Source organism: Camelus ferus, chromosome 10 (genome assembly GCF_009834535.1).
Source record: "Camelus ferus isolate YT-003-E chromosome 10, BCGSAC_Cfer_1.0, whole genome shotgun sequence".
Lineage (NCBI taxonomy): Eukaryota > Metazoa > Chordata > Mammalia > Artiodactyla > Camelidae > Camelus > Camelus ferus.
In genome coordinates this window covers 64,007,514-64,026,848 of record NC_045705.1, presented here as the reverse complement: position 1 = coordinate 64,026,848, position 19,335 = coordinate 64,007,514, and the positions used below count along the sequence as shown (strand labels likewise).

General features: G+C 53.9%; 1 protein-coding gene and 1 long non-coding RNA gene across 6 annotated transcripts; one reads left to right on the top strand and one right to left on the bottom strand.

The window, feature by feature from the left end:
- The first annotated feature begins 718 nt into the window (after positions 1-718).
- SLC22A8 (solute carrier family 22 member 8) lies at positions 719-19,013 on the top strand. Of its 2 annotated transcripts, XM_006181796.3 has the most exons (11): positions 745-864; positions 1,589-1,948; positions 12,122-12,225; positions 12,765-12,919; positions 13,436-13,604; positions 15,720-15,843; positions 16,055-16,170; positions 17,116-17,330; positions 18,025-18,133; positions 18,271-18,474; positions 18,553-19,011. In XM_006181796.3, exons 2-11 carry the CDS (start codon positions 1,613-1,615, stop codon positions 18,650-18,652), a joined length of 1,632 nt encoding a protein of 543 aa, XP_006181858.1. In that variant the 5' UTR covers positions 745-864; positions 1,589-1,612; the 3' UTR covers positions 18,653-19,011. The 2 variants fall into 2 exon arrangements, with proteins under 2 accessions (XP_032345524.1, XP_006181858.1); XM_032489633.1 differs by lacking the exon at positions 18,271-18,474 and having other exon boundaries at positions 719-864; positions 18,553-19,013.
- Positions 1,970-15,756, bottom strand: LOC116666510. Of its 4 annotated transcripts, none has more exons than XR_004323410.1 (5): positions 15,623-15,756; positions 14,680-15,498; positions 10,886-11,068; positions 8,954-9,070; positions 1,970-3,251 (listed from the first exon to the last, which is right to left on the bottom strand). It is a non-coding gene; the product is annotated as an uncharacterized LOC116666510 (long non-coding RNA). The 4 variants fall into 4 exon arrangements; XR_004323408.1 differs by having other exon boundaries at positions 14,680-14,820; positions 15,382-15,711; XR_004323407.1 differs by having other exon boundaries at positions 14,680-15,711.
- Positions 19,014-19,335: the final 322 nt, after the last annotated feature.

Here is a 19,335-nt window from a genome sequence, read left to right as displayed (position 1 = left end):
CTGCCACTGAGCTATATCCACCCCTGTTTGGCTTGTTTGTATTTCCTGAATTTTATGCAAGAAACATACTATTATATAATTAAAATACTATTCAGACAGAAAAACAGAACCCTTGGGACCGCGATTTGTCTTTAAAGGGAAGCAACTGATCTGAAGGGATCCCAACCCCTGAGTGCGGGTGTGGAAGAGGAAGTGTTCCCCTGGGTCTGAAACTCAGACAGGGGAGACCTGGCTGCCCCAGGGGCCCTGAGGTGACAGCCCTGAGCCCTCAGGGACAGACACAGGTGACATTTTCTGCCTGGATGTGCCTACCATTTCCTGGGAGGCAAATCTCCAGGCCCCTTCCCAGGAGGCACCAGGCAGGGGAAGCTGGTGCCCTGGGAAGTATTGTCTGCTTATAGGCAGTACCACCCTCTATTCCACTGGGGGCTATTCTCAGCTCCAAGTCTCCAGACCATCCCTCAGAGAGGACCCTGGGCCCTCAGGGCTCAAACCAGAGCCTCCCAATCCTGCCCCAGCCAGACTCCTCCTGCCTGAAGCACCGAGCCCTCTGTCCCGCTCGAAGCCCCGCCAGGCACAGCCCTGCCACCGCCCCAGCCTTTGCTGAGGCAGCCCTTTGAGGAAAGCTGGGCTTAGTGGGTCCACAGCTCTCTCCCTGCCGGTATCATTAATCCCCAAAAGAAAGTCAAACATTAGCCCGGAAAACGGCTTATGCCTTATATAAGCCCCCCTGGGGAAGGCACAAACACAGCTTGTAGGAGCTGAGCTGCCAAACTACAGCAGCTGCCGGACGCGGGGACAGAGCAAGGGCTTCAGCCACACCGACAACCAGCCCCACCGGAGGGAGCCAGGCCCAGCTACCAGGTGAGGAGGGATGGAGGCCCCCCAAGCTCCAGCCGCCAGGGACCCCTGGGAGGCCCCCGAGGCCAGGTGCTGCTTCCTCACTGCAACTGGCCAAGTCCCTTATGCCCTCTGGGAACTGCCTGGGCCCCTTCCACTGCCCCAGTATGATGTGCCCAGCCCCAGGGGACAGCCAAAATCCAGGAGGTGCTGGGCTTGGGGAGACCTTCCCAGCACACAGCCTGGGCTCTGCTAACCCTGTGTGTGACTGGGGACCTCTCCCACCTACTCCTGACATCCATCCTGTGTGGCCAAAGTCCAAGACCAGGCCCCTCGGTTCCAGCCGGTTGGCCTGCACTGCCCCCACGCCTGCAGCATACGTGATCAATCTAGCTTAACACATGCCTACTCGCACCCTCAAGTCCACACACACACAGCCACACGCCCAAGCTCACCCAGCTGTGCCCCCCACACCCCGTCTAAATGTGCACATCCCTGTAGACACCCCTGTGAACACATGCCAGGACACACCACGCCTGGGACCCCGCATCTGGACATGCGGTTGGGTACATCCTCATCCACACATAAATCTGGGGGCACACAAGCTAAGCCCCACATCCTTACACATTGATACATACATGCGCACTCACACGTACACCTGGGCACACCCTTCCACATGTGTTTCCACACCCATCCACCTGCCCTCCATCACCACCTACCTCTCCCCGGCCTGGCGCCCCGTCCACAGCTCCGGTTCATCTTGCCCGGCACCATGACCTTCGCCGAGCTCGTGGACCGTGTGTCCAGCAAGGGACCCTTCCAGTTCCTGCACACAGTCCTGCTTGGCCTCCCAATCCTCGGCATGGCCAGCCACAACCTACTGCAGATCTTCACAGCAGCCACCCCCATCCACCACTGCCGCCCACCACCCAACGCCTCCGCGGGGCCCTGGGTGCTCCCCATCGGCCGGAGTGGGAAGCCTGAGACGTGCCTTCGTTTCGTGTATCCACCCAACACCAGCCTGCACAATGACACCCAGGGGGCCACCGAGCCCTGCCTGGACGGCTGGACCTACGACACCAACAGCAGGGACTCCATTGTGATTGAGGTATGCCCAGAGCCACCCCCTCCCTCTGCTTACAGCAAGCACCCCACACCCTGCAGCACTGATGGACAGGAGAGCAGGCTGGGGCCAGGACAGGGCGCGGGGCAGGCAGAGAGGAGGGACCTGGGTGCAGATGCTCACAGACCAAAAGGCTCTGTTTCTTCACATTCAGAGCACAAGCTTTCTTCAACAAACATCCCATTCTATGACAGGTACAGTGCCAAGCCCTGGGGATACAAAAATGCACGGTCCCTGTTCCCACGGGGTCCACAGCCTAGCAGGGGTAGCATCAATTAATGGAATATCAAATTATAACTTCAAAGTACTTAGGGCTGTGACCTCAGACCACGGCCTACCCCTGGGCTGGGGGCAGGCGGGGAGGGGCAGGAGGGAGGTGTCGGAGGAAGTTCCTCTAAAGAAGTGACCTGGGCTGAGATGAGTCCCAGTAAGAGTTAGCCAGGCAATGGGAGAAGGAGGAAAATTCCATCTCGTGCAAAATCTTCAAGGTGGGAGGGCGTGTGGAGGAGGCAATGGACAGAGGGGAGGGTTGGAAGATGCCTGAGCAGACCCAGAAAGCTTCTCACCCACTCCCACCGGCACTCACAGGTTCACCTGCCATTCATTCACACCCTCATTTATTTACTGATTCTTTACCTGCCATCGCTGGGGGTTACGGAGTTAAATCAGGCTCTCAAACGAACTGGAGCCCAGGGTCAAATGAAGAGGAGGAAATGGGAACTGGCGTTTGTTGAGGATTCATAAACGGCCAGGCGCATTTTAGTGTTGGGCAGATGTTGTCTCCTGCAATTTGATTCTCACAGTGATGTTCTGTTGAAGGTGATTTTATCTTCTTTTACAAATTTAAAAAAAAAAACAAAAAAACTAAGACTCAGAGAAGGGAAGCGAAGGTTCAGCGCCACACAGCTGGTCAGTTTTGGAGCCGGAATTTAAAGCGAAAGCCCAAAAAAGGCCCGGGAGGGAGGCATTTATGGCAGAACAAAAGAGGGATGAACCACAGGGTTCTAGGGAGGCTTCCTGGAGGAAGTGGCATCTGAGCAGCAAGCACAGCCCAGTGTTTTCCTTCTCCCACAGGGGACCATGAGCCCCTCAGCGGCAGGATCTTGCTTTTACCTCATCAGAAGAGATGCATTTCAAAGTCCTTACCTGGTACCAGGCCTGCAGTCCTGGAACCCCGGGAGATGGCATCTCAGTGAGGGGAGTATCGTTAGAATCTTCAGTTCACAGATGAGGAAACTGAGGCGCAGTCTGGTTCGACAGCTTTCCCAGGATTTTATATGATTACAACCTGACAGAGGAAAGAGTTGAATCCAGGACTATCTATGTTCAGAGTCTATGATTGTTATTCATTTGTTTAATGAGTATTTGTTTATATATAAGGCACTTATTACATGCCGGACACTGTTTTAAGTGCTTTATCAATATTAACACTTTTAACCTTCCCAACAGCATTCTAGGGTAGTTTGCATGCTAAGCCCATCGTTGTGATGGGGAAACTGAAGCCCATAGAGGTTAAAGAGCTTGTTCAAGGTCGCACCACCGGTAAGAGGCAGATTCAGGATCTGAACACAGGCACCTGGCCCCAGAGCCATGCTCCCAACCATCACATCTGCTGCCTCTCATAGCCCCAGATACTTCTTCCCTGTCCTATGTACTTTTTCTCCCCAGCACCAAACACAGTGCCTGATACGCATCCAGCATCCAACAAACATTTATTGACTGCTACATGCACAATATCGAGGACATGGAGTCAAAGAACTCAAGAGCCCTGGCTGCCCTCGATGAGCTCACCTCTTGTGAGGAGGCAGACCCACCCACCAAGGATTATTAGCAGGGTGGTGGGGTGTGCGAGCTCCCCGAGGCAGGGATTTTCAGCTGCTTTGCTGTATCCCCAGCAGCTGGAATAGTGCCTGGCACAGAGGAGGCACTCTGTGAAATAAATATTTGTGTAACGAATGGATATGAGCTTTATCATCTCAGGGTGCTCTGGGAGTCCGGAGGAGGGGCATCTAATTAGCCTGGACAGGGAACCCAGGAGGGCTTGCTGGAGTCAGCAAAGTCTGAGCTGAGTATAAAGGAGGAGTGAGAGTTAGGGGGCAGGCTGCAGGGGGCAAGTGCACCCCAGGCAGAAGGAACAGTGTGCATGGCGTCAAATGCACAGTCACAGAAGCATGAAGAGAGCAAAACAGTCAGGACCACAAGAGACGGAGGAAGGCTGAAAGAGGCGGGCAGTGGGGTGCAGAGGCCATCGGGCATGGGCTGGAGAGGACAGGGGGAGGGCCTGGCTTGGATGCTGAGGTGAAGGTGTGGCCTCTGTCCCCAGGGTGACAGGGAGCCATTGATCGGTGTTGAGCAGGAGCGGGCATGCTCAGCCCACCTTCTCAGGATAGTCACTCTGACTACAGGGTGGAGAGTAGCTTGTGGGGAGTTTTAGTCCAGCGGCAGAGAGACCAGTTAGCATGTTGCCACAGGGATCCAGGACAAAGATGACAGATGGCAGGGGCAGTCAGAATAGATATCAGAGATGTTAAGGAGTTAGAATCTCTGGGCCTGGGGAGCCAAATGGATGTGAGGATGAGGGACAGGAGGAGGAGGGAGAAGTCAAAGATGCTCCAATACCTGTAAATAAGTTTCAGATGTACAGGTGGTTTGGCTGTACATCTTGTCCCTGGGAAGACAGAGAGAAGGGATAAAGCCACCATCCATGTTCTACAAAGCACATAAGCTCGCCAAAGAAACAAAAATCCTACAGGGAGTAATTAAATAATCGCCATCGCTACCACTTACTGCATGCATGCTTGTCCCACCCCAGATGGTCCTAAGCACTTTGCTCATATTAACTCATTTAATCCTCGTAATAACTCTCTGAGGTTAGTACCTTTATTTATGCCATTTTCACAGATGAGGAACCCCAGTAACAGGTTCCTGGTCCAAGGCAGCCCATTTCATAAAGCATGGCAGTTGAGAGTCAAAGCAGGTCTCAGGGCTCCAGAACCACCCCTCCCTACCAACCCAACTGCCCCAGCCCTGGCTCATTGAGACTGCACACCCTGCCCTGCTGCGGCCCTGCTCGGTGCAGTGTGTAAGAAGCGCCCAGTTAATGCTGAATGAAGTCTGTGCCCCCTCGGAGCCCGCAGGAGGGACTCAAACAGTGCTGACTGCAGGCAAGTGGCTGCCCCTCCAGGGTGCACATCCGGATCCAGGGAGCCTGGCCAAGAGCAGAGCTTGCACGTCTTGTACCCGGTCAAGCGTCAGTTCACATCCATGCCAACTGGGTTCCCAGTCACCCTTCCAGCAGTTGAGGCCATGTGAATCTGCATCCCACCAAAATGCAGGATTTCACCGGGCCTCAGGGTCTGCACCCTTCTCCAGGTCGGGTCCTGGGCAGGCTCTGGCTCCCCTGAGGACTCTCAGCCAGGAGAGCCCATTATTGGGATCCCCAATCAGTCAGGGAAGTGTCGGTGGCCAGACCCAGCCAGGTGCTAGTACCAGCCCAGCAACGTCAAACTCTTCTGATTTTTCCACTTATGGTTCAAAACTTGACAAATACATGCTCCATCTGCTGGAGGTGGGGTGTGGTTGCAGGCCACCACCTGTTAAAGGTAGAGCAGTGGCTGGGTCTGACCCAGGGGTGGGCCTCCGGGGTGGAGGCAGGGCACTGGACTTGCCAGCCCTGAGGGGCAGGATGGTGATGGGGAAGGCAGCATCTGGCAACCAGCTTGAGCCAGATGACCCTGGTTGGTAGTGGCAAGAGACCATCTCCCAGGTGGACAGTGCCAGATCATGAGCCAGCACCAAGCAGCAGAGTTCACATTCTGACTCTGCCATTTTGGGGGGATTTAACGGCCCCAGAAGTCTTGGTTTCCTCATCCGTAAAATGAAGTAAGAACAAATGTGAACATTAAAAGAGATACTGCAGGGCGTAGGGGGTAATAGCTCAATGGTAGAGCACGTGCTTAGCATGCATGAGGTCCTGGGTTCAATCCCCAGGACCTCCATATAAAAAAAGAGAGAGAGAGGGAGGTGGAAGAGGTAATCCCAGGACAACATTAGCACAGGGCCCTGCGCCTGCAGGACACATTCAGCTAATGTCTGCGGCCACTGCTGTTGTCACGGTCATTGTTAAAGAGGTGTCCTGAGAACCAGGGGGTTAGTTCCCCTAGAAGAATAGGGGGACCCCCAGTAAGAGGGGAATCAGCCGTCACAGCTCTTCCCGGCTCACCCAGGCCACATAGCTTTGCCTCACTCCACGCCCCCACCCAGCCCTCCTCTGGAGGAAACATCACAGGCCTGAACGCAGGACCTAGCTCTACTCCCCTAGTCGGCAGCCTCAGTCCCCTCACCTGTGAAATGGGATAACAAAGAACTTCCCCATGGAGGAGGCGAGGGTGGGAGGACCACGCTGGGTCCAGCCCAGAGCGCGGGGAGTTCCTCTCCCCCTTCTGATCCCATAAGCTTTTCTGGCAGAGGTGACCCTACATTCCTTTCTCTGGGTTCAGCAAAGACAGGGTTGGAATTTTTCAGAAGGAGCTTTACTAGGACATTAAAAGGAAACAAAGGGCTTTCTTTTAAGTCTGGAAAGTGTAGAGGGGCATGGATTGCAGGCTCTGGGTTCCCTGGAGAGGAGCCAGAGCCCACAGCTCCCATACCACAGAACCTCAGGCCTGCTGGTGCCCAGCTCGGTCTGGGGGGCTCCTGAAACCCACCCCTGCAGCCCTCGAAGGCCTGGGCCTGTCCTTGGATGAGCATGCCCCTCCCTCTAAGGGCCTCGAGCCTTCCTGTCCTGTGTCCAGGGCCACAGAAAACTTGTCCAGCCACACAGGTCCCTGGAGGCCCCAAGTCAGCTGTGGGAGAAGCAGAGAGCCTGCCCCAGTGGTCCTCCCAGAAGCAGGTCTCCGTGATGGGAGGTTTCCCTGCTGAGCCTCTGGTCTTCCTCCACCCCCACCCCCAAATCCCCAGGCTGCCCACTTCCCAAACCACCTGTCCATCTCTTGTCTCCTGCTTCACCCCCATTTGCTCACCTCAACCCTGCCCTGGGCACCCCTCCTGTCATCGCCTCTTTCCTAGCCTCTAATCTGACTCCTGGGTAAAGATCAGAGCGCCCCACCCCAGCCACGTTTCTGGGCCAGCCTGACCCCCCATGGCGGCCCTCACCTAGAAAGCCGGGATTCTGCATAGGAGGAGCCTGGAGTCGTGCTGTGGGCTCTCCAGGATCAGGGACTCTCTCACTGAGCACCTACTATGTGCAGGGCCCTGGGTTGGTACTTTGCATTCCTTCTTTCATGACCCTGAGAATCTTCTTTTATGACCACAGCAGATGTCACCCCAGAGGAATACACTGGGCTTGGATCCAGAAGGTGGCTCTCTCAGCCATGATGGTCATGTCAAGCTTTTATAGGAAGAGGGACGGAGCAGGGGGCTTGTGAAGGGGGAGTCCTGATTCCAGAATCCATTGCCTTTCTACTGCATCATTTGTCCCTACAAGTGCAGGCCTTGCAATGACATGTGACAATCATAGTAAACAGCTATCACATACTGTCAACTGTTTGCCAGGTATAGTGCTGGGTTCTCCTCATTCCTTATGCTATTTACAATCCTGAGAAGCAGGCCTTAGTATTACCCCCATTCTACAGTCAAGGAGACAGCCGCAGAGAGGTTAAGTAACTGGCCCAGGAACACACAGCCGCTAGGTGGCAGAACTCATGCCCTTTTGGGTCTCCCTGGGTACCTGGCTCATCCTCTCTGGCCCTCGTACCAGGTTTCATCAGGGACCCGAGAGCACACAGGGGCCACAGCAATTCTCCCCAAGGCCTAAACTAGATCTAAAAAACCCCAAATCTAGGGAACGTTTCTTCCCTTGTTCTTGCTCGGGGCGGGGGGGGGGGGGAGTACGGTCCATGTGTGGGGTCCCCTGGCAGAGTCAGCCCATATATACACACCAAGCAGGGTCCCCATCCTGCCAAACGTGATTTTCATCACGAATGGTTTGCCCTGACCTTTTATGACACGCCTTCTGCTTAGCCCTCCTAGGGGCCTCCTGGCCTGTGATTTTGCTGCTGCCCCAGCTCCTGAGCCTGTCCCTCACCCTTTGGGTCTGACATCAGACCAGCTCACCTGGCTGTGGCCCCGGCTGCCTCCTCAGCCCCAACTCGGGCCCATCCGATGCTGCATGCCTTACAGTGCCGCATGGCCACAGCTCCCGCGCACTGAGCCTTCCCTCCGGCAGCTCAGCGCTCAGAGCAAAGCACGCATCAGGGGGCCGTGGTCAAGAGCGCTGGCTGGGGGTCCAGCCAGTCTGAGCTTGAGTCCCTGCCTTGAAATGAGCCAAGCTGTACTCGTGGGCTAGTTATTTACCCTCTAAGCCTCAGGTTCTCTGTCTGTAAAATGGAGACAATAGCACCTATGAAGGCATCATCTGCAAACCTCCCTCCTGAGCACAGTCGGCCCCCTGTTTCTCCCCCACCACCTTCCTGATACATTATCACTCAGGAAGACATGGCAGCGGGCTTCCTGTTCTTCCCTTCCTGACCCCAGCTCCTTAGGAGTAACCATTCCAAGAAAGGACAAAGAGGGCCAAGAACAGTGGATAGGATATTGGGAGCAGCCGAAAGTTGACAGACCAGAGGTCAGCCCAGGCCATGCCGAGGACTAGACAGAAGCTGAGTGACTGGCTCCCTCCAACCAACAAGTTACATTTTTCTCTCGGGGCCTTATCAGTAAAATATGTAAACCAATCAATTATTCATTGGACAAACATTAACGTTCACTGTGCACCAACTACTCTGCTAGCTGCTAGGGATAAAGAGTTAAATGAGAGGTCTCCGCCCTCAGTGAGGTTACGGAATACAGGAGAGACAGACAAGTAAACAGGCAGGTAGAATGCTATGTAACTGGTGTCCTCTTGGAGGTGAGAACAGGATGCTGAGGGTGGAAGAAATGAGGAACTACACTGGGGTGTCTGAATGTGCTTCTCCTTCCACAAATACTTACCAACTGCCTGCTTGTGCCAGGCAGCCAGAAAAGATGCCCCTGGACCAGCCTGAACCCCGTGGCCCCTGGAATTCAGGAGAGATGATCTTGACGTGTTTCAAAGGGCCAGCAACATTGCTAAAATAAAGAGAAGATAATCAAGTACAAAAGCAAAGAGGAGCACAGTAGCCTGAAGCTTTCGTAGAATCACTGGTGTAACCCAATTAAAACCACGGAGCCCACGTGGCCAGGCCCACGCACGGGGCCAAAGTCAAAGGAACCATAAGTCACACTCTCAACACCTTGAAGAATGGAGGCTTCAGCTATAGGGTTTTGGGGTTTTTTTCAATTGAAGTGTAGTTGATTTATGATGTTAGTTTCAGGTGTGCAGCACAGTGATTCAGTTATACCTATGCATACATGTGTATATTTTTTTCAGATTCTTTTCCATTATAGCTTATCACAAGAAATTGAATATAGTTCCCTGTGCTATATAGTAGGTCCTTGTTGTATAACTATTTTATATATAGTAATTTATATTTGCTAATCCCAAACTCCTAATTTACCCACACCCCCAGCCAACCTTTATAGGGTTTTTTAAATCAGTCTTCTCTAGGATTTTGTACAACTAACTACACAGAAAGCATGCCAGAAGTCCTTCAAAATATCTTTCCCTCCCTCCAAAATTCCAGGATGCCTTTAAAAAATCTCTCCAGTTCTCTCTATATCTGGTCCCTTGTTTGCCATGCTCCTCTGTTCCCAATCCCCTTCCTACGTCATTCAGAGACCCAGACGAACAGCAGCTCTGCTGTCTTCAACACGTGGTTTTCAGGGTCTCTCTAGTTGTCACCATTCCCACCACCATGAAGGGAGAAAACACACAAGTCCAGGCCAGGGATTCCCTCTTAATTAAACAAAGTGGAAGGAGCATCCATTTCTTTCACTCACAAGCCAATGTCAAGAACGACATGTCCCCATCCAGCTCCAGGATCCCCCGTCATTGAACATGGCATGCCACAAAGTATCAGAAGTCTCTCTAGACACCGACACCCACTGGGGTACTCCTTTCATGCCCCTTCTCTTCCTCCTTTACTCTTTTCCCTCCCCCATCCTCACACACGTACCACGCAGGCTCCCTTTCCAACCAGAAGAGCCCACTGGGTTTGCTGGCCATGCCGCTCTGAGACAGCTGGGGGACCTGGAGTCTTCCCCATCCCCCAGCCCCCCTTCACTTCCCTCGAGGAGAGTGGGAAGAGCTCCCCGGCATGTGTGGCTCTTTCCCCACACTGTTTTCCTTCCCAAACATTCTCATGAGGCATTTCCAGTGAATAGATTCTTCACTTCATTACACAAGTAATTCAGAATAGCTGGACCAAGGGTGCGTGTCAGGGATTAGCAGGAGATTAGGCCAGACAGGTAGGCAGGGGCCAGAGCATGAGGACTTTATAAATCTGTGTTAACAGAGCTTCCTCTTTACGCAGAGGGCAAGAGGAAACCAGTGAAGTGCCTTAGGGGAGGCAGGAACCTGATTTGAGAGGTGTTTTAGAAAGCCATCCAGGTTATCATGGAAAGGATGGATAGGAGGGACTGAGGCCAAGACCTGTCGGAAGATTGTTGCAATAATCCTCTCCGGGATCAGTTTCCTCAACTGTAAAATGAGGAAGGTAGTAGCTCTATACCATCAGGCGGTGCTGAGGATTAAAAGAGTTAAGGCATGGAGAGTGCTTACTTAGAACCGTGCCTGGTGCGTAGTAAGTCCTCAGTACACATTGGCTGTTATTCTTAACCCAAGGAAAAGATGATGAGGCCAGTGCTAAGTAAGCAGTAGTGAAAATAGTAGAATCCATATTCAAGAAATGTTTTAAAAGTTAGAAACTGGAGAAGCAAGTGATAGTAACATGGAAGAGGAAGGAGTCAAAAAAGGACTACCAGTCACTGAGATTGAGATCTTACAGGGAGGGAGGTGACAAGTCTCGTTAGCTCTGAGATGCTCGCAGAACATCACCCATGTTGAGATTTCAATTAGGCAGCTGAATCCACTGGTCTCGAGGCAAGAAGAGAGGTTGGGCTAAAGACAGGGATTTGGAGTCTTCACCGTAAACTAGTCACTGAAGTCATGGGAGCAGATGGCATTTCCTGGGGAAAGTGAACAAAAAGAGAGGAAGGTCCAAGAAGAGCCCTGGGGAACCTGGAAGGGTGAGAGAGAAAGGAACCTATGGAGGAAAAGGAGGAAGACTAGGTGTTGAGGGCAGCCAAATGTAAGTCAGGTCAGGAAGCAGAAGGTTCCATTGGCTCTGGTGAGAAACGTCACCAGGGGGCTTCGGCAAGCAGTTTCAGAGGAGTGATGGAGGCAGAACTGGGAAATGAAGGCAACATGAGGACAGGGTGACAGCAAATGTGGTTCCTTGTTCAAGAGATTTGGCTTTGAAGGAAAGGGAGAAATAGAGGGAACGTGGAAGGAAAATAGGCTCTAAGATGGAGAGATTTTTTTTTAATTGAAGTATAGTTGATTTATAATATTGTGTTAGTTTCAGGTGTACAGCAAAGTGATTCAGTTTATATACATATATATATACACACACACACATATATGTTTTTTTTTCAGGTTCTTTTCCATCATAGGTTATTACAAGATATTGACTATAGTTCCCTGTGCTCTACAGTAGGTCCTTGTTGTTAAGGTGGAGAGATTTAAGGACATGCAAATGCAGATGGAGAAGGAGTCAGGAGAGAGTAAGAGACAGAGGCTGAGGGTAGGGGATGGAGAGAGGTGGCAACAGTAGAGAAATGTCCCCTAGAGGAGAGAGGTTGCAGGCAGGGGGACTAGCCTTGGATGTGTGAGGTGAGGAGCAGACAAGCAGAGAATCACCGGGTGCGGATGAGCCTGGAGGGGCAGAGTGGAGGAGCTTGAGGACAGACCTGGATGTGACAGCTGAGCAGACTTTGTAAGCTATATGGCAGGCCACATGTGCTTAAGGGGTGTTGTCATTACACAACCACGGGTCAGGGACCCAAGGAGCCCCGGGTCAGGCTGGAGGGGAAACAGCACTTGGGGGTAGCAGGCCGGGCACAGGGAAGTCAGGTGAAGGTGCAGGGAGAGTGAGCCGCACATGGGGGGACACGGGTTGAGCACGGCTGAGAGGGCTGGTCTGGACTGAGCCAGGCTGGCGCTACCTTTCTCCCATGCAGTGGGACTTGGTGTGCAGTTCCAACAAACTGAAGGAGATGGCCCAGTCTATCTTCATGGCGGGCATACTGGTTGGGGGGCCCTTGCTGGGAGACCTGTCTGACAGGTGAGATGCTGGGGCCTCACAAGGGGAGGTATAACCCATGGAGACCCTTGCCCCTCTCTGTTCCACCCAGGCACCCCCGAAGAGGCAAAGAGCTGGGGGAGGTGGGAGAGGGGTCTTTGCTGTGTAGCCAGCCCTCTGGGGGGCCATAGCCTTCTCTCTGCCTCCCAAACCCCTCCACCTTGAGTCTTCCAGCCTCCCCAGGCCTGGGGGTCATGCCTCAAGGTTTTTGGACACCAGAGTGGTGGCATGGCAGTGGAAGTGGGTAGATGCCCAGCTTGGAGATGAGTGGTCCTTTGACCCCTGTTCAGACGGCTAAGCTGGGGGTGGAGGAAATCACTCATTAACTCAAACCTGTAACTGCAAACTTGTCGAAAATAATACAGCAATTTCCAGTAAGGCTCTATCTGGGGAGAGAGTTACACGCCCTGCCTGGCCCTTTGGGAGGTGGGAAGTCCAGCCCTTTGCCCCGAGGCCTGCATAGTCACTCTCCTTGGCTGGCTCACAGTGGCTAACCGACCCTCTTCTTCTTGGAGCTGCAGGTTTGGCCGCAAGCCCATCCTGATCTGCAGCTACCTGCTGTTGGCGGCCAGCGGCTCAGGCGCAGCCTTCAGCCCCACCCTCCCTGTCTACATGGTCTTCCGCTTCCTGTGTGGCTGCGGCATCTCAGGCATTAGCCTGAGCACCGTGATCTTGAGTGAGCCACGGGGGAGGGGGCAGGGAACGGGAGCTGGGGGAGCACCAACCTGAAGCCAAGCCTGGCTCAGCCACCGGCGCCGGGTAACTTTGGTCAAGCAAGGTGCTGCTCCTCTCAGGACCTCAGAGGCCCCCCTCTGAACATAATGTGAGGTGGCTTCAATATGAGGACTTACCCTGGGCCTGGCACCTGCCAGGTACATGATCTCATTCAGTCCACACACACAGTTAGGTAACACTATTACCCTGATTCTACAGATGAGGGAATTGAGGCAAAACAAGGGAAGTCACCTGCCACTAGGGAGGCAGTCAAGAGTGTGGGCTTGGGAGTCACACAGACCTGGGTTCAAGTCCTACCTTGTTGAGCCTCAGTCACAGTATCTGTACAATGGGGGCAATGCAGCCTTAGGATCAGGGTCAGATCAAGTAGCCAGTGGGGGGCAGGAGCTGATGCCCCTGCTAGGAGGTGCCCAGGGCCAAGCAGGGTCTTAACCTGGTCCTTGGGCTCTCCCTGCAGATGTCGAGTGGGTGTCCACCCGGATGCGGGCCATCAAGTCGACTGCGATCGGTTACTTCTACACCGTTGGCCAGTTCATTCTGCCCGGCCTGGCCTACGCCATCCCCCAGTGGCGCTGGCTCCAGTTAACTGTGTCTGTTCCCTTCTTCTCCTGCTTCCTGTTGTCCTGGTATGTGGCCCCCTCCTCTTCAGCCCCCTACATAGGCCATCCATGGCTAAATGGGGAGCCCATGCCTGACCAGGCTGGCCGACTCTGTCTGTCCAGAGACACCCCATCCCAGAGTCAGGAAGGGCATTCCAGGGAGGACATGTGGCTGGAGGGAGCGCTCAGGGGCTGCCCACAGTGGAAAACGGGGGTAAGTTGAGGTGGCTGGCATGGGGCCAGGCTGTGGTGAGTGGTGAGCCCAGAATGCCAGGGAGGCCTTGGCTTCAGTGTGGAGGGACAGACCAAAATCCTGAAAGTCCTGACCAAACTGCCATTTGGGACATAATCACACAGGAGGGCAGATCCAAGTAAGTGGGGACAGGAGACAGAGGGAGGTGACTGTGGGCAGGAGGAGCCTGGGGGAACGTGTCTGAGAGGCACTTTGAAGGAATAAATCCTCAGAGCTTGGGGACTTCTGAGTCTGAGATAGAAAGGAAAGGAAAGGTCAAACCTGAGAACCTGGGAGAATCAAGGGGCCTGGGGCAGAGACCCTGAGTAAGGACACACTGAAGACAGGAAACGAATCTGTGGGTGGTAGCTGGCAGTTGGCCAAAGAACAGGAAACAATGAACAAGCTCAGGAACAGACATGAAGTCTTGGAGGGACACTTTTTCAAGCACTTACTATGTACTTACTAAGTTCCGGGCATCACCCTATGTCATCCTGATGCTCATGGCATCTCTGTGTGAAGGGGGCATTAGGATTCCCATTTCACAGATGAGAAAACTGAGGATCAGAGAAGTGAAGCCATCCCCCAAGTTTACACAAAAAGATGCAGAACTGGAATGTGACCTCTGGAAAGGACAATAAGTTCCCAAGGGGAGTGGGCAATCTTGCAGTGAGAGAGATGGTTGGAGGGTCCAGGCTGGAGCTGGGGATGTCCACAGCCTAGGATGGCAGGCAAGAGTCAGGAAGCAAAATGAGGGCAGATGGTTAGCAGGCCCCTTCATTGTGTGACTTGGAACAAGCCTCACCCCCACTGAGCCTCAAGATTTTTCTAGGAAAAATGGAGATACTAATGCCCATCACCCAGAGTTACCTGTGCCTGGTCCACGGGGAGGCTCACTAGTTGGAAGTCACTGTTGTCATTATTCTCAGGGAGAGGAGGACGGATCCAGGCCCCGCCTCTGGTGTTTGGGAGGAAGTCACTGATCATCTTGGTAGGCACAGGCTGAGAAGACTGTCAGGACAGAAACAAGACCATAAGGCCGGGAGGGTGGGTAGCAATGGACCCAGCAGGCCACCACTGGACCAGTGATCTGAAACCAACTGACCAATGTCCACTCCCCCTAGGGCCTTGCTAGAGCCAAGCCCTGGGTGCCCACAGGGGCCACAGCCAGAGTGGACCTCACCTTGGACTAGACTTTCCCAAACATCCCTCCTTTCTCCCCACATGTCTGCCTCCTCCACTCCTCTTCACCCAGTGACCTCCAGGGGTGGCTCAGCAGGAGCCAACCCCAAAAGTACAGCCCGGGCATTGGGGAGAGGGAGCTTGGTCACACACCGGCCAATCCCAAGACCCCATGCTGTGCTGGCACCCACCCTTCCTGAGCACATCTGGCCTTTTTCAGGGAGAATCGAAGGGTCCTCAGACTCATTCCCTAGGTCCCAACCCTAAACTTGGCCCCCTTCCTAAGCTGCCCCAGGACTGCAGCCCTGCCCCCACTTCACCCAGGACCTGGAATGCACCCCAAAGAAGGTGGACGTACAGGACCCTCCAGCTGTCCAGCCTCGAACATACCGTCCCTTCCGTAGGCCCGACCTGCCTTGGCCCAGGGCCCAGGGCCCAAGGCTCCTGGCTAAGAACGACACCCAAGGACAACAAGCGACCCAGGTGGGGGGCGGAAGAAAGGCTCTCCTGGAAAGAGAAGAAGAGAACACTGGAATTTGTGCTGGCTGCAGGCTGCCCAGGTGCAAGGCTTGGCCAAGTTTAAATTCCATGAAATCCACAGTGAGGCAGCTCGAGTTTCCGGGCCTCCTACCCCCTGGCCGGCTATTGATCTTCTTCCAGACTCTCAAAGGGCCTCTGGTGTTGAGGAGAGGAGGGTGAGCCACTGTGACTTGATTCTGGTCCCCCAGGTGGCTGCCAGAGTCCATACGCTGGATGGTCCTGTCTGGAAAGTCCTCCAAGGCCCTGAAGACACTCCGGCAGGTCGCTGCCTTCAATGGCAAGAAGGAGGAGGGAGAAAAACTCAGCCTGGAGGTAGAGGCTGAGAGGGTCTATTGTCTCGGGCAGAATCTGGGCTCTGCTTTTGGGCTGCCCTTGCCTCCTCTGTTTCCTCCGCTCACAAGCCTACCTCACATCTAATGCCCTAAGCAAGCTTCTCTGAAGTCACCGGCCTGCACCGCCCTCTCTTCTTCTTCCTGCCCCCAAGCTGGTCACTAATGGCCCTCTCCCTTTCTTCTGCCCCAAGGAGCTCAAACTCAACCTGCAGAAGGAGATTTCTTTGGCCAAGGTCAAGCACAGCTTAGCTGACCTGATCCGGACACCCATCCTGCGCCGTATGACCTTCTGTCTTTCCCTGGCCTGGTAATCCACCACACCTCCCTGCCCACACCCTAGCACCCCCACCAAGGCAGGAATGACAAACAGGCCTCAGCCAGCTCATCTGAGGACAAGGCCTAGGGCATCTGCAAGAGGAGTCAAGGGATCCCCTCCTCTGGGCTGCCCCAGCCTAGCCCCAACCCCAGAAACCTCCCACATCCCTGCCCCACACCCAGGTCCAGACATCAGTTCCTGCTTTCCTCTGGGGTCACACTCACCTCACCCACAGGGCAATGCTCCAAACCCCATCACCAGTTTACATCCCTGCCATGGCAGTTCCCTCAGGATGTGCCTCTCTGTCTCTGCCCCCACCACCACCCCTGGGTCCAGCTCTGCTGCCTGGGACCCCGCAGAACAAGGCTGGCTCTCAAGGCTTCAAGACTTAACAACAGAAATCGTGTTTCTCCTGAGAAGCCTCTTCTGTCTGGCATCCTGCAGCTCCTTCATAGCCCCTTCTGAGGCCCTTCTCCAGCCTGGCCATCCCCATATGAAAAGGATTCAGTTTGTTCAGGAACTCTTCAAAAGGGATCCTACAGTTCAGAAGGTGGGAAGGGAGGCGTCTGACCCATGTGCACAGCTGACTTTCACCTCCTCCCTTCTGGGTATTAAACCATGACCCAACCAAGAGAGATCATTTACTGCTCCCTTTGGTCTCCAAGAGTCTCTCCAGGATGGATATTCTCTGGAGCATCTTTGCAACCACAGCATAGACCATGCCCCTGTCAGACATAACCAATCAATCCCAGCACTCTCTCACTGAGCCCAGACACAATCTCAGAGACCTCAAAACGGCACTCAAGCAGCCCCTACCAATCAGTGGCAATTGGGACAAGAAATGAAACTATTCACCATCCTGGTGACCCAATAAGCCGGATGAGGAGCAGCCCCAGCCTGGCTGCAGGTCTTACTCAGTTGCTCTCTGCCCTTCAGGTTTTGCACCGGTTTTGCCTACTACAGTTTGGCTATGGGTGTAGAGGAATTTGGAGTCAACCTCTACCTTCTCCAGCTCATCTTTGGTGGGGTTGACATCCCAGCCAAGTTCATCACTATCATCTCCGTAAGCTATCTGGGCCGGCACATCACAGAGGCCGCTGTTCTACTCCTGGCAGGAGGGTCCATCTTGGCTCTCATCTTTGTGCCCTCGGGTGAGAAGCTGGGGCTACCCCAGGACCCTCTGAAAGAGGCTGACCTGTGAGGCCAATGTGTCTGTGAGAATCACAGGCTGGGAAGTGGGGTCCCGGGGACCCCAGATGTGCTGACTCTGCCTCTCACTCACTCTGTTACCTTGAGCAGATCCCTGTGCTCTCTGGGGCTCAGTTCTCTCATCCAGAAAATAACTCAGTTGGGTGAGATGGTGTTGATGATCTTTTCCAGATCTGACTTAAACTGGGCAAAGCATGGCGGTGTCTGCACAGTGGGAGGAACTGGGCATGGCCTGGGTGACATCACTGCAGAAGATGAGCTTGGATGGGGAAACACCAGAGCCCAGTGTTCAAGGAACACTGCACAACCTACTCCTCCACCACCTTGGAAGAGCCACTTCTACTTCACATAAATGCTTGTGTGTTGACACTATTCTTCCAAAGAACTTGAGATGTTTTAGGACAAAAACAGATACAACAAAATAGAAGAAGAGGGGATCAGAGCCAGGGAAAAACACAAATGCAGCAGGACACAAGCCTGCAAAGCACTAGGAATAGCAGAGGGGCTATTACTCAGCTTTAAGTTTGATCTGAGCTTTCCAGCAGCCAAAACAGAAAGGGAGACAAGGTCTGCTGAGGAGTGAGAACACTCAGGTGCGCTTGAGCACCAAGGTCTGCCGTATTTTCCTTCCTCCAGACTTGATGACCCTGAGAACAATTTTGGCCGTATTTGGGAAGGGATGCCTGTCCAGCTCCTTCAGCTGCCTCTTCCTCTACACCAGCGAGCTCTACCCCACGGTCATCCGGTAGGTGTGGGACCTGGGGTCCAACCAGCCAAAGGATACAAGGCAGGTGGGATTGTAGCATCCTCCCACCCCTGCCCACAGGTCCCAGAGCTGTTCTTTGGGACTGGCCTGCCAACCCCTTCTTTGAACTCTCCCAGGCAAACAGGTATGGGCATAAGTAACCTGTGGGCCCGCGTGGGAAGCATGATGGCCCCGCTGGTGAAAATTACAGGGGAGTTGCAGCCCTTCATCCCCAATGTCATCTTTGGGACCATCACCCTCCTAGGAGGCAGCGCAGCCCTCTTCCTGCCTGAGACACTCAATCGGCCCTTGCCAGAGACTATTGAAGATGTAGAAACCTGGTCAGTCCCCTGCCTCCAGCCCCACCAACAATTCTCCATGAGGAAGCCCCGGGCTTTTCCTGAGCAATCTTTCCCTAGGTCCCTGCGGGCAAAGAAGCCAAAGCAGGAGCCAGAAGCAGAAAAGGCATCCCAGAAGATCCCTCTGCAGCCTTGTGAACCGGGCCTGGGCCCCAGCTGAGGGCAACAGACCATCCTTTCCCTGCCCTTCAGAGACTAACCCTTGCCTGTCTCTGGGCTCCGAGGGCACCTTGGGGATGGCTCTGGATGGATCCATGTTCCTAGGACACAGTCTTCGGAGAACTTGGTGAAGGCATCTCCACCACCACCAGAGGCCCCCAACCCAGCCCTGGCCAGCTCAAAGTTTGGGCCACAGGCTTTTGCACACCCCACCTTGCCTGCATCCTCCCTACAGCCCAGGCCGACATTCTTCTGTCCAGCCCTTCCCCACTGGCCACTTCCCCCATTGTTCCCACCCTCTTCCCTCTCTTGCTCCTCATTTTTCAATGGGAGATTTCAATAAACAGCAATGGAGAACTCGAGCCATGCTGATCAGGAATGGGCATGGGAAAGGGAGCAGGCCACCACATGGATGCGTGAACATGCACATCTGTGCATCCGTGCTTGCGTGCACATGCAGGTATGCGCACACAGGTACTTGCAAGCTGGGCTGATATGAACGTGTGTGCAGTGTGAGTACACTGAGGTGTGTATGCACCAAGCCTGTATTAGCCTGCTCGGGCTGCTATAACAACATGCCACAGACTGGATCACTGAAACAATTTCTTCCTCACAGTTCTGAAGGCTGGGAAGTCCAAGATCAAGGTGCTGGCAGGCTCAGTTCCTGGTGGGGGCCACCTTCCT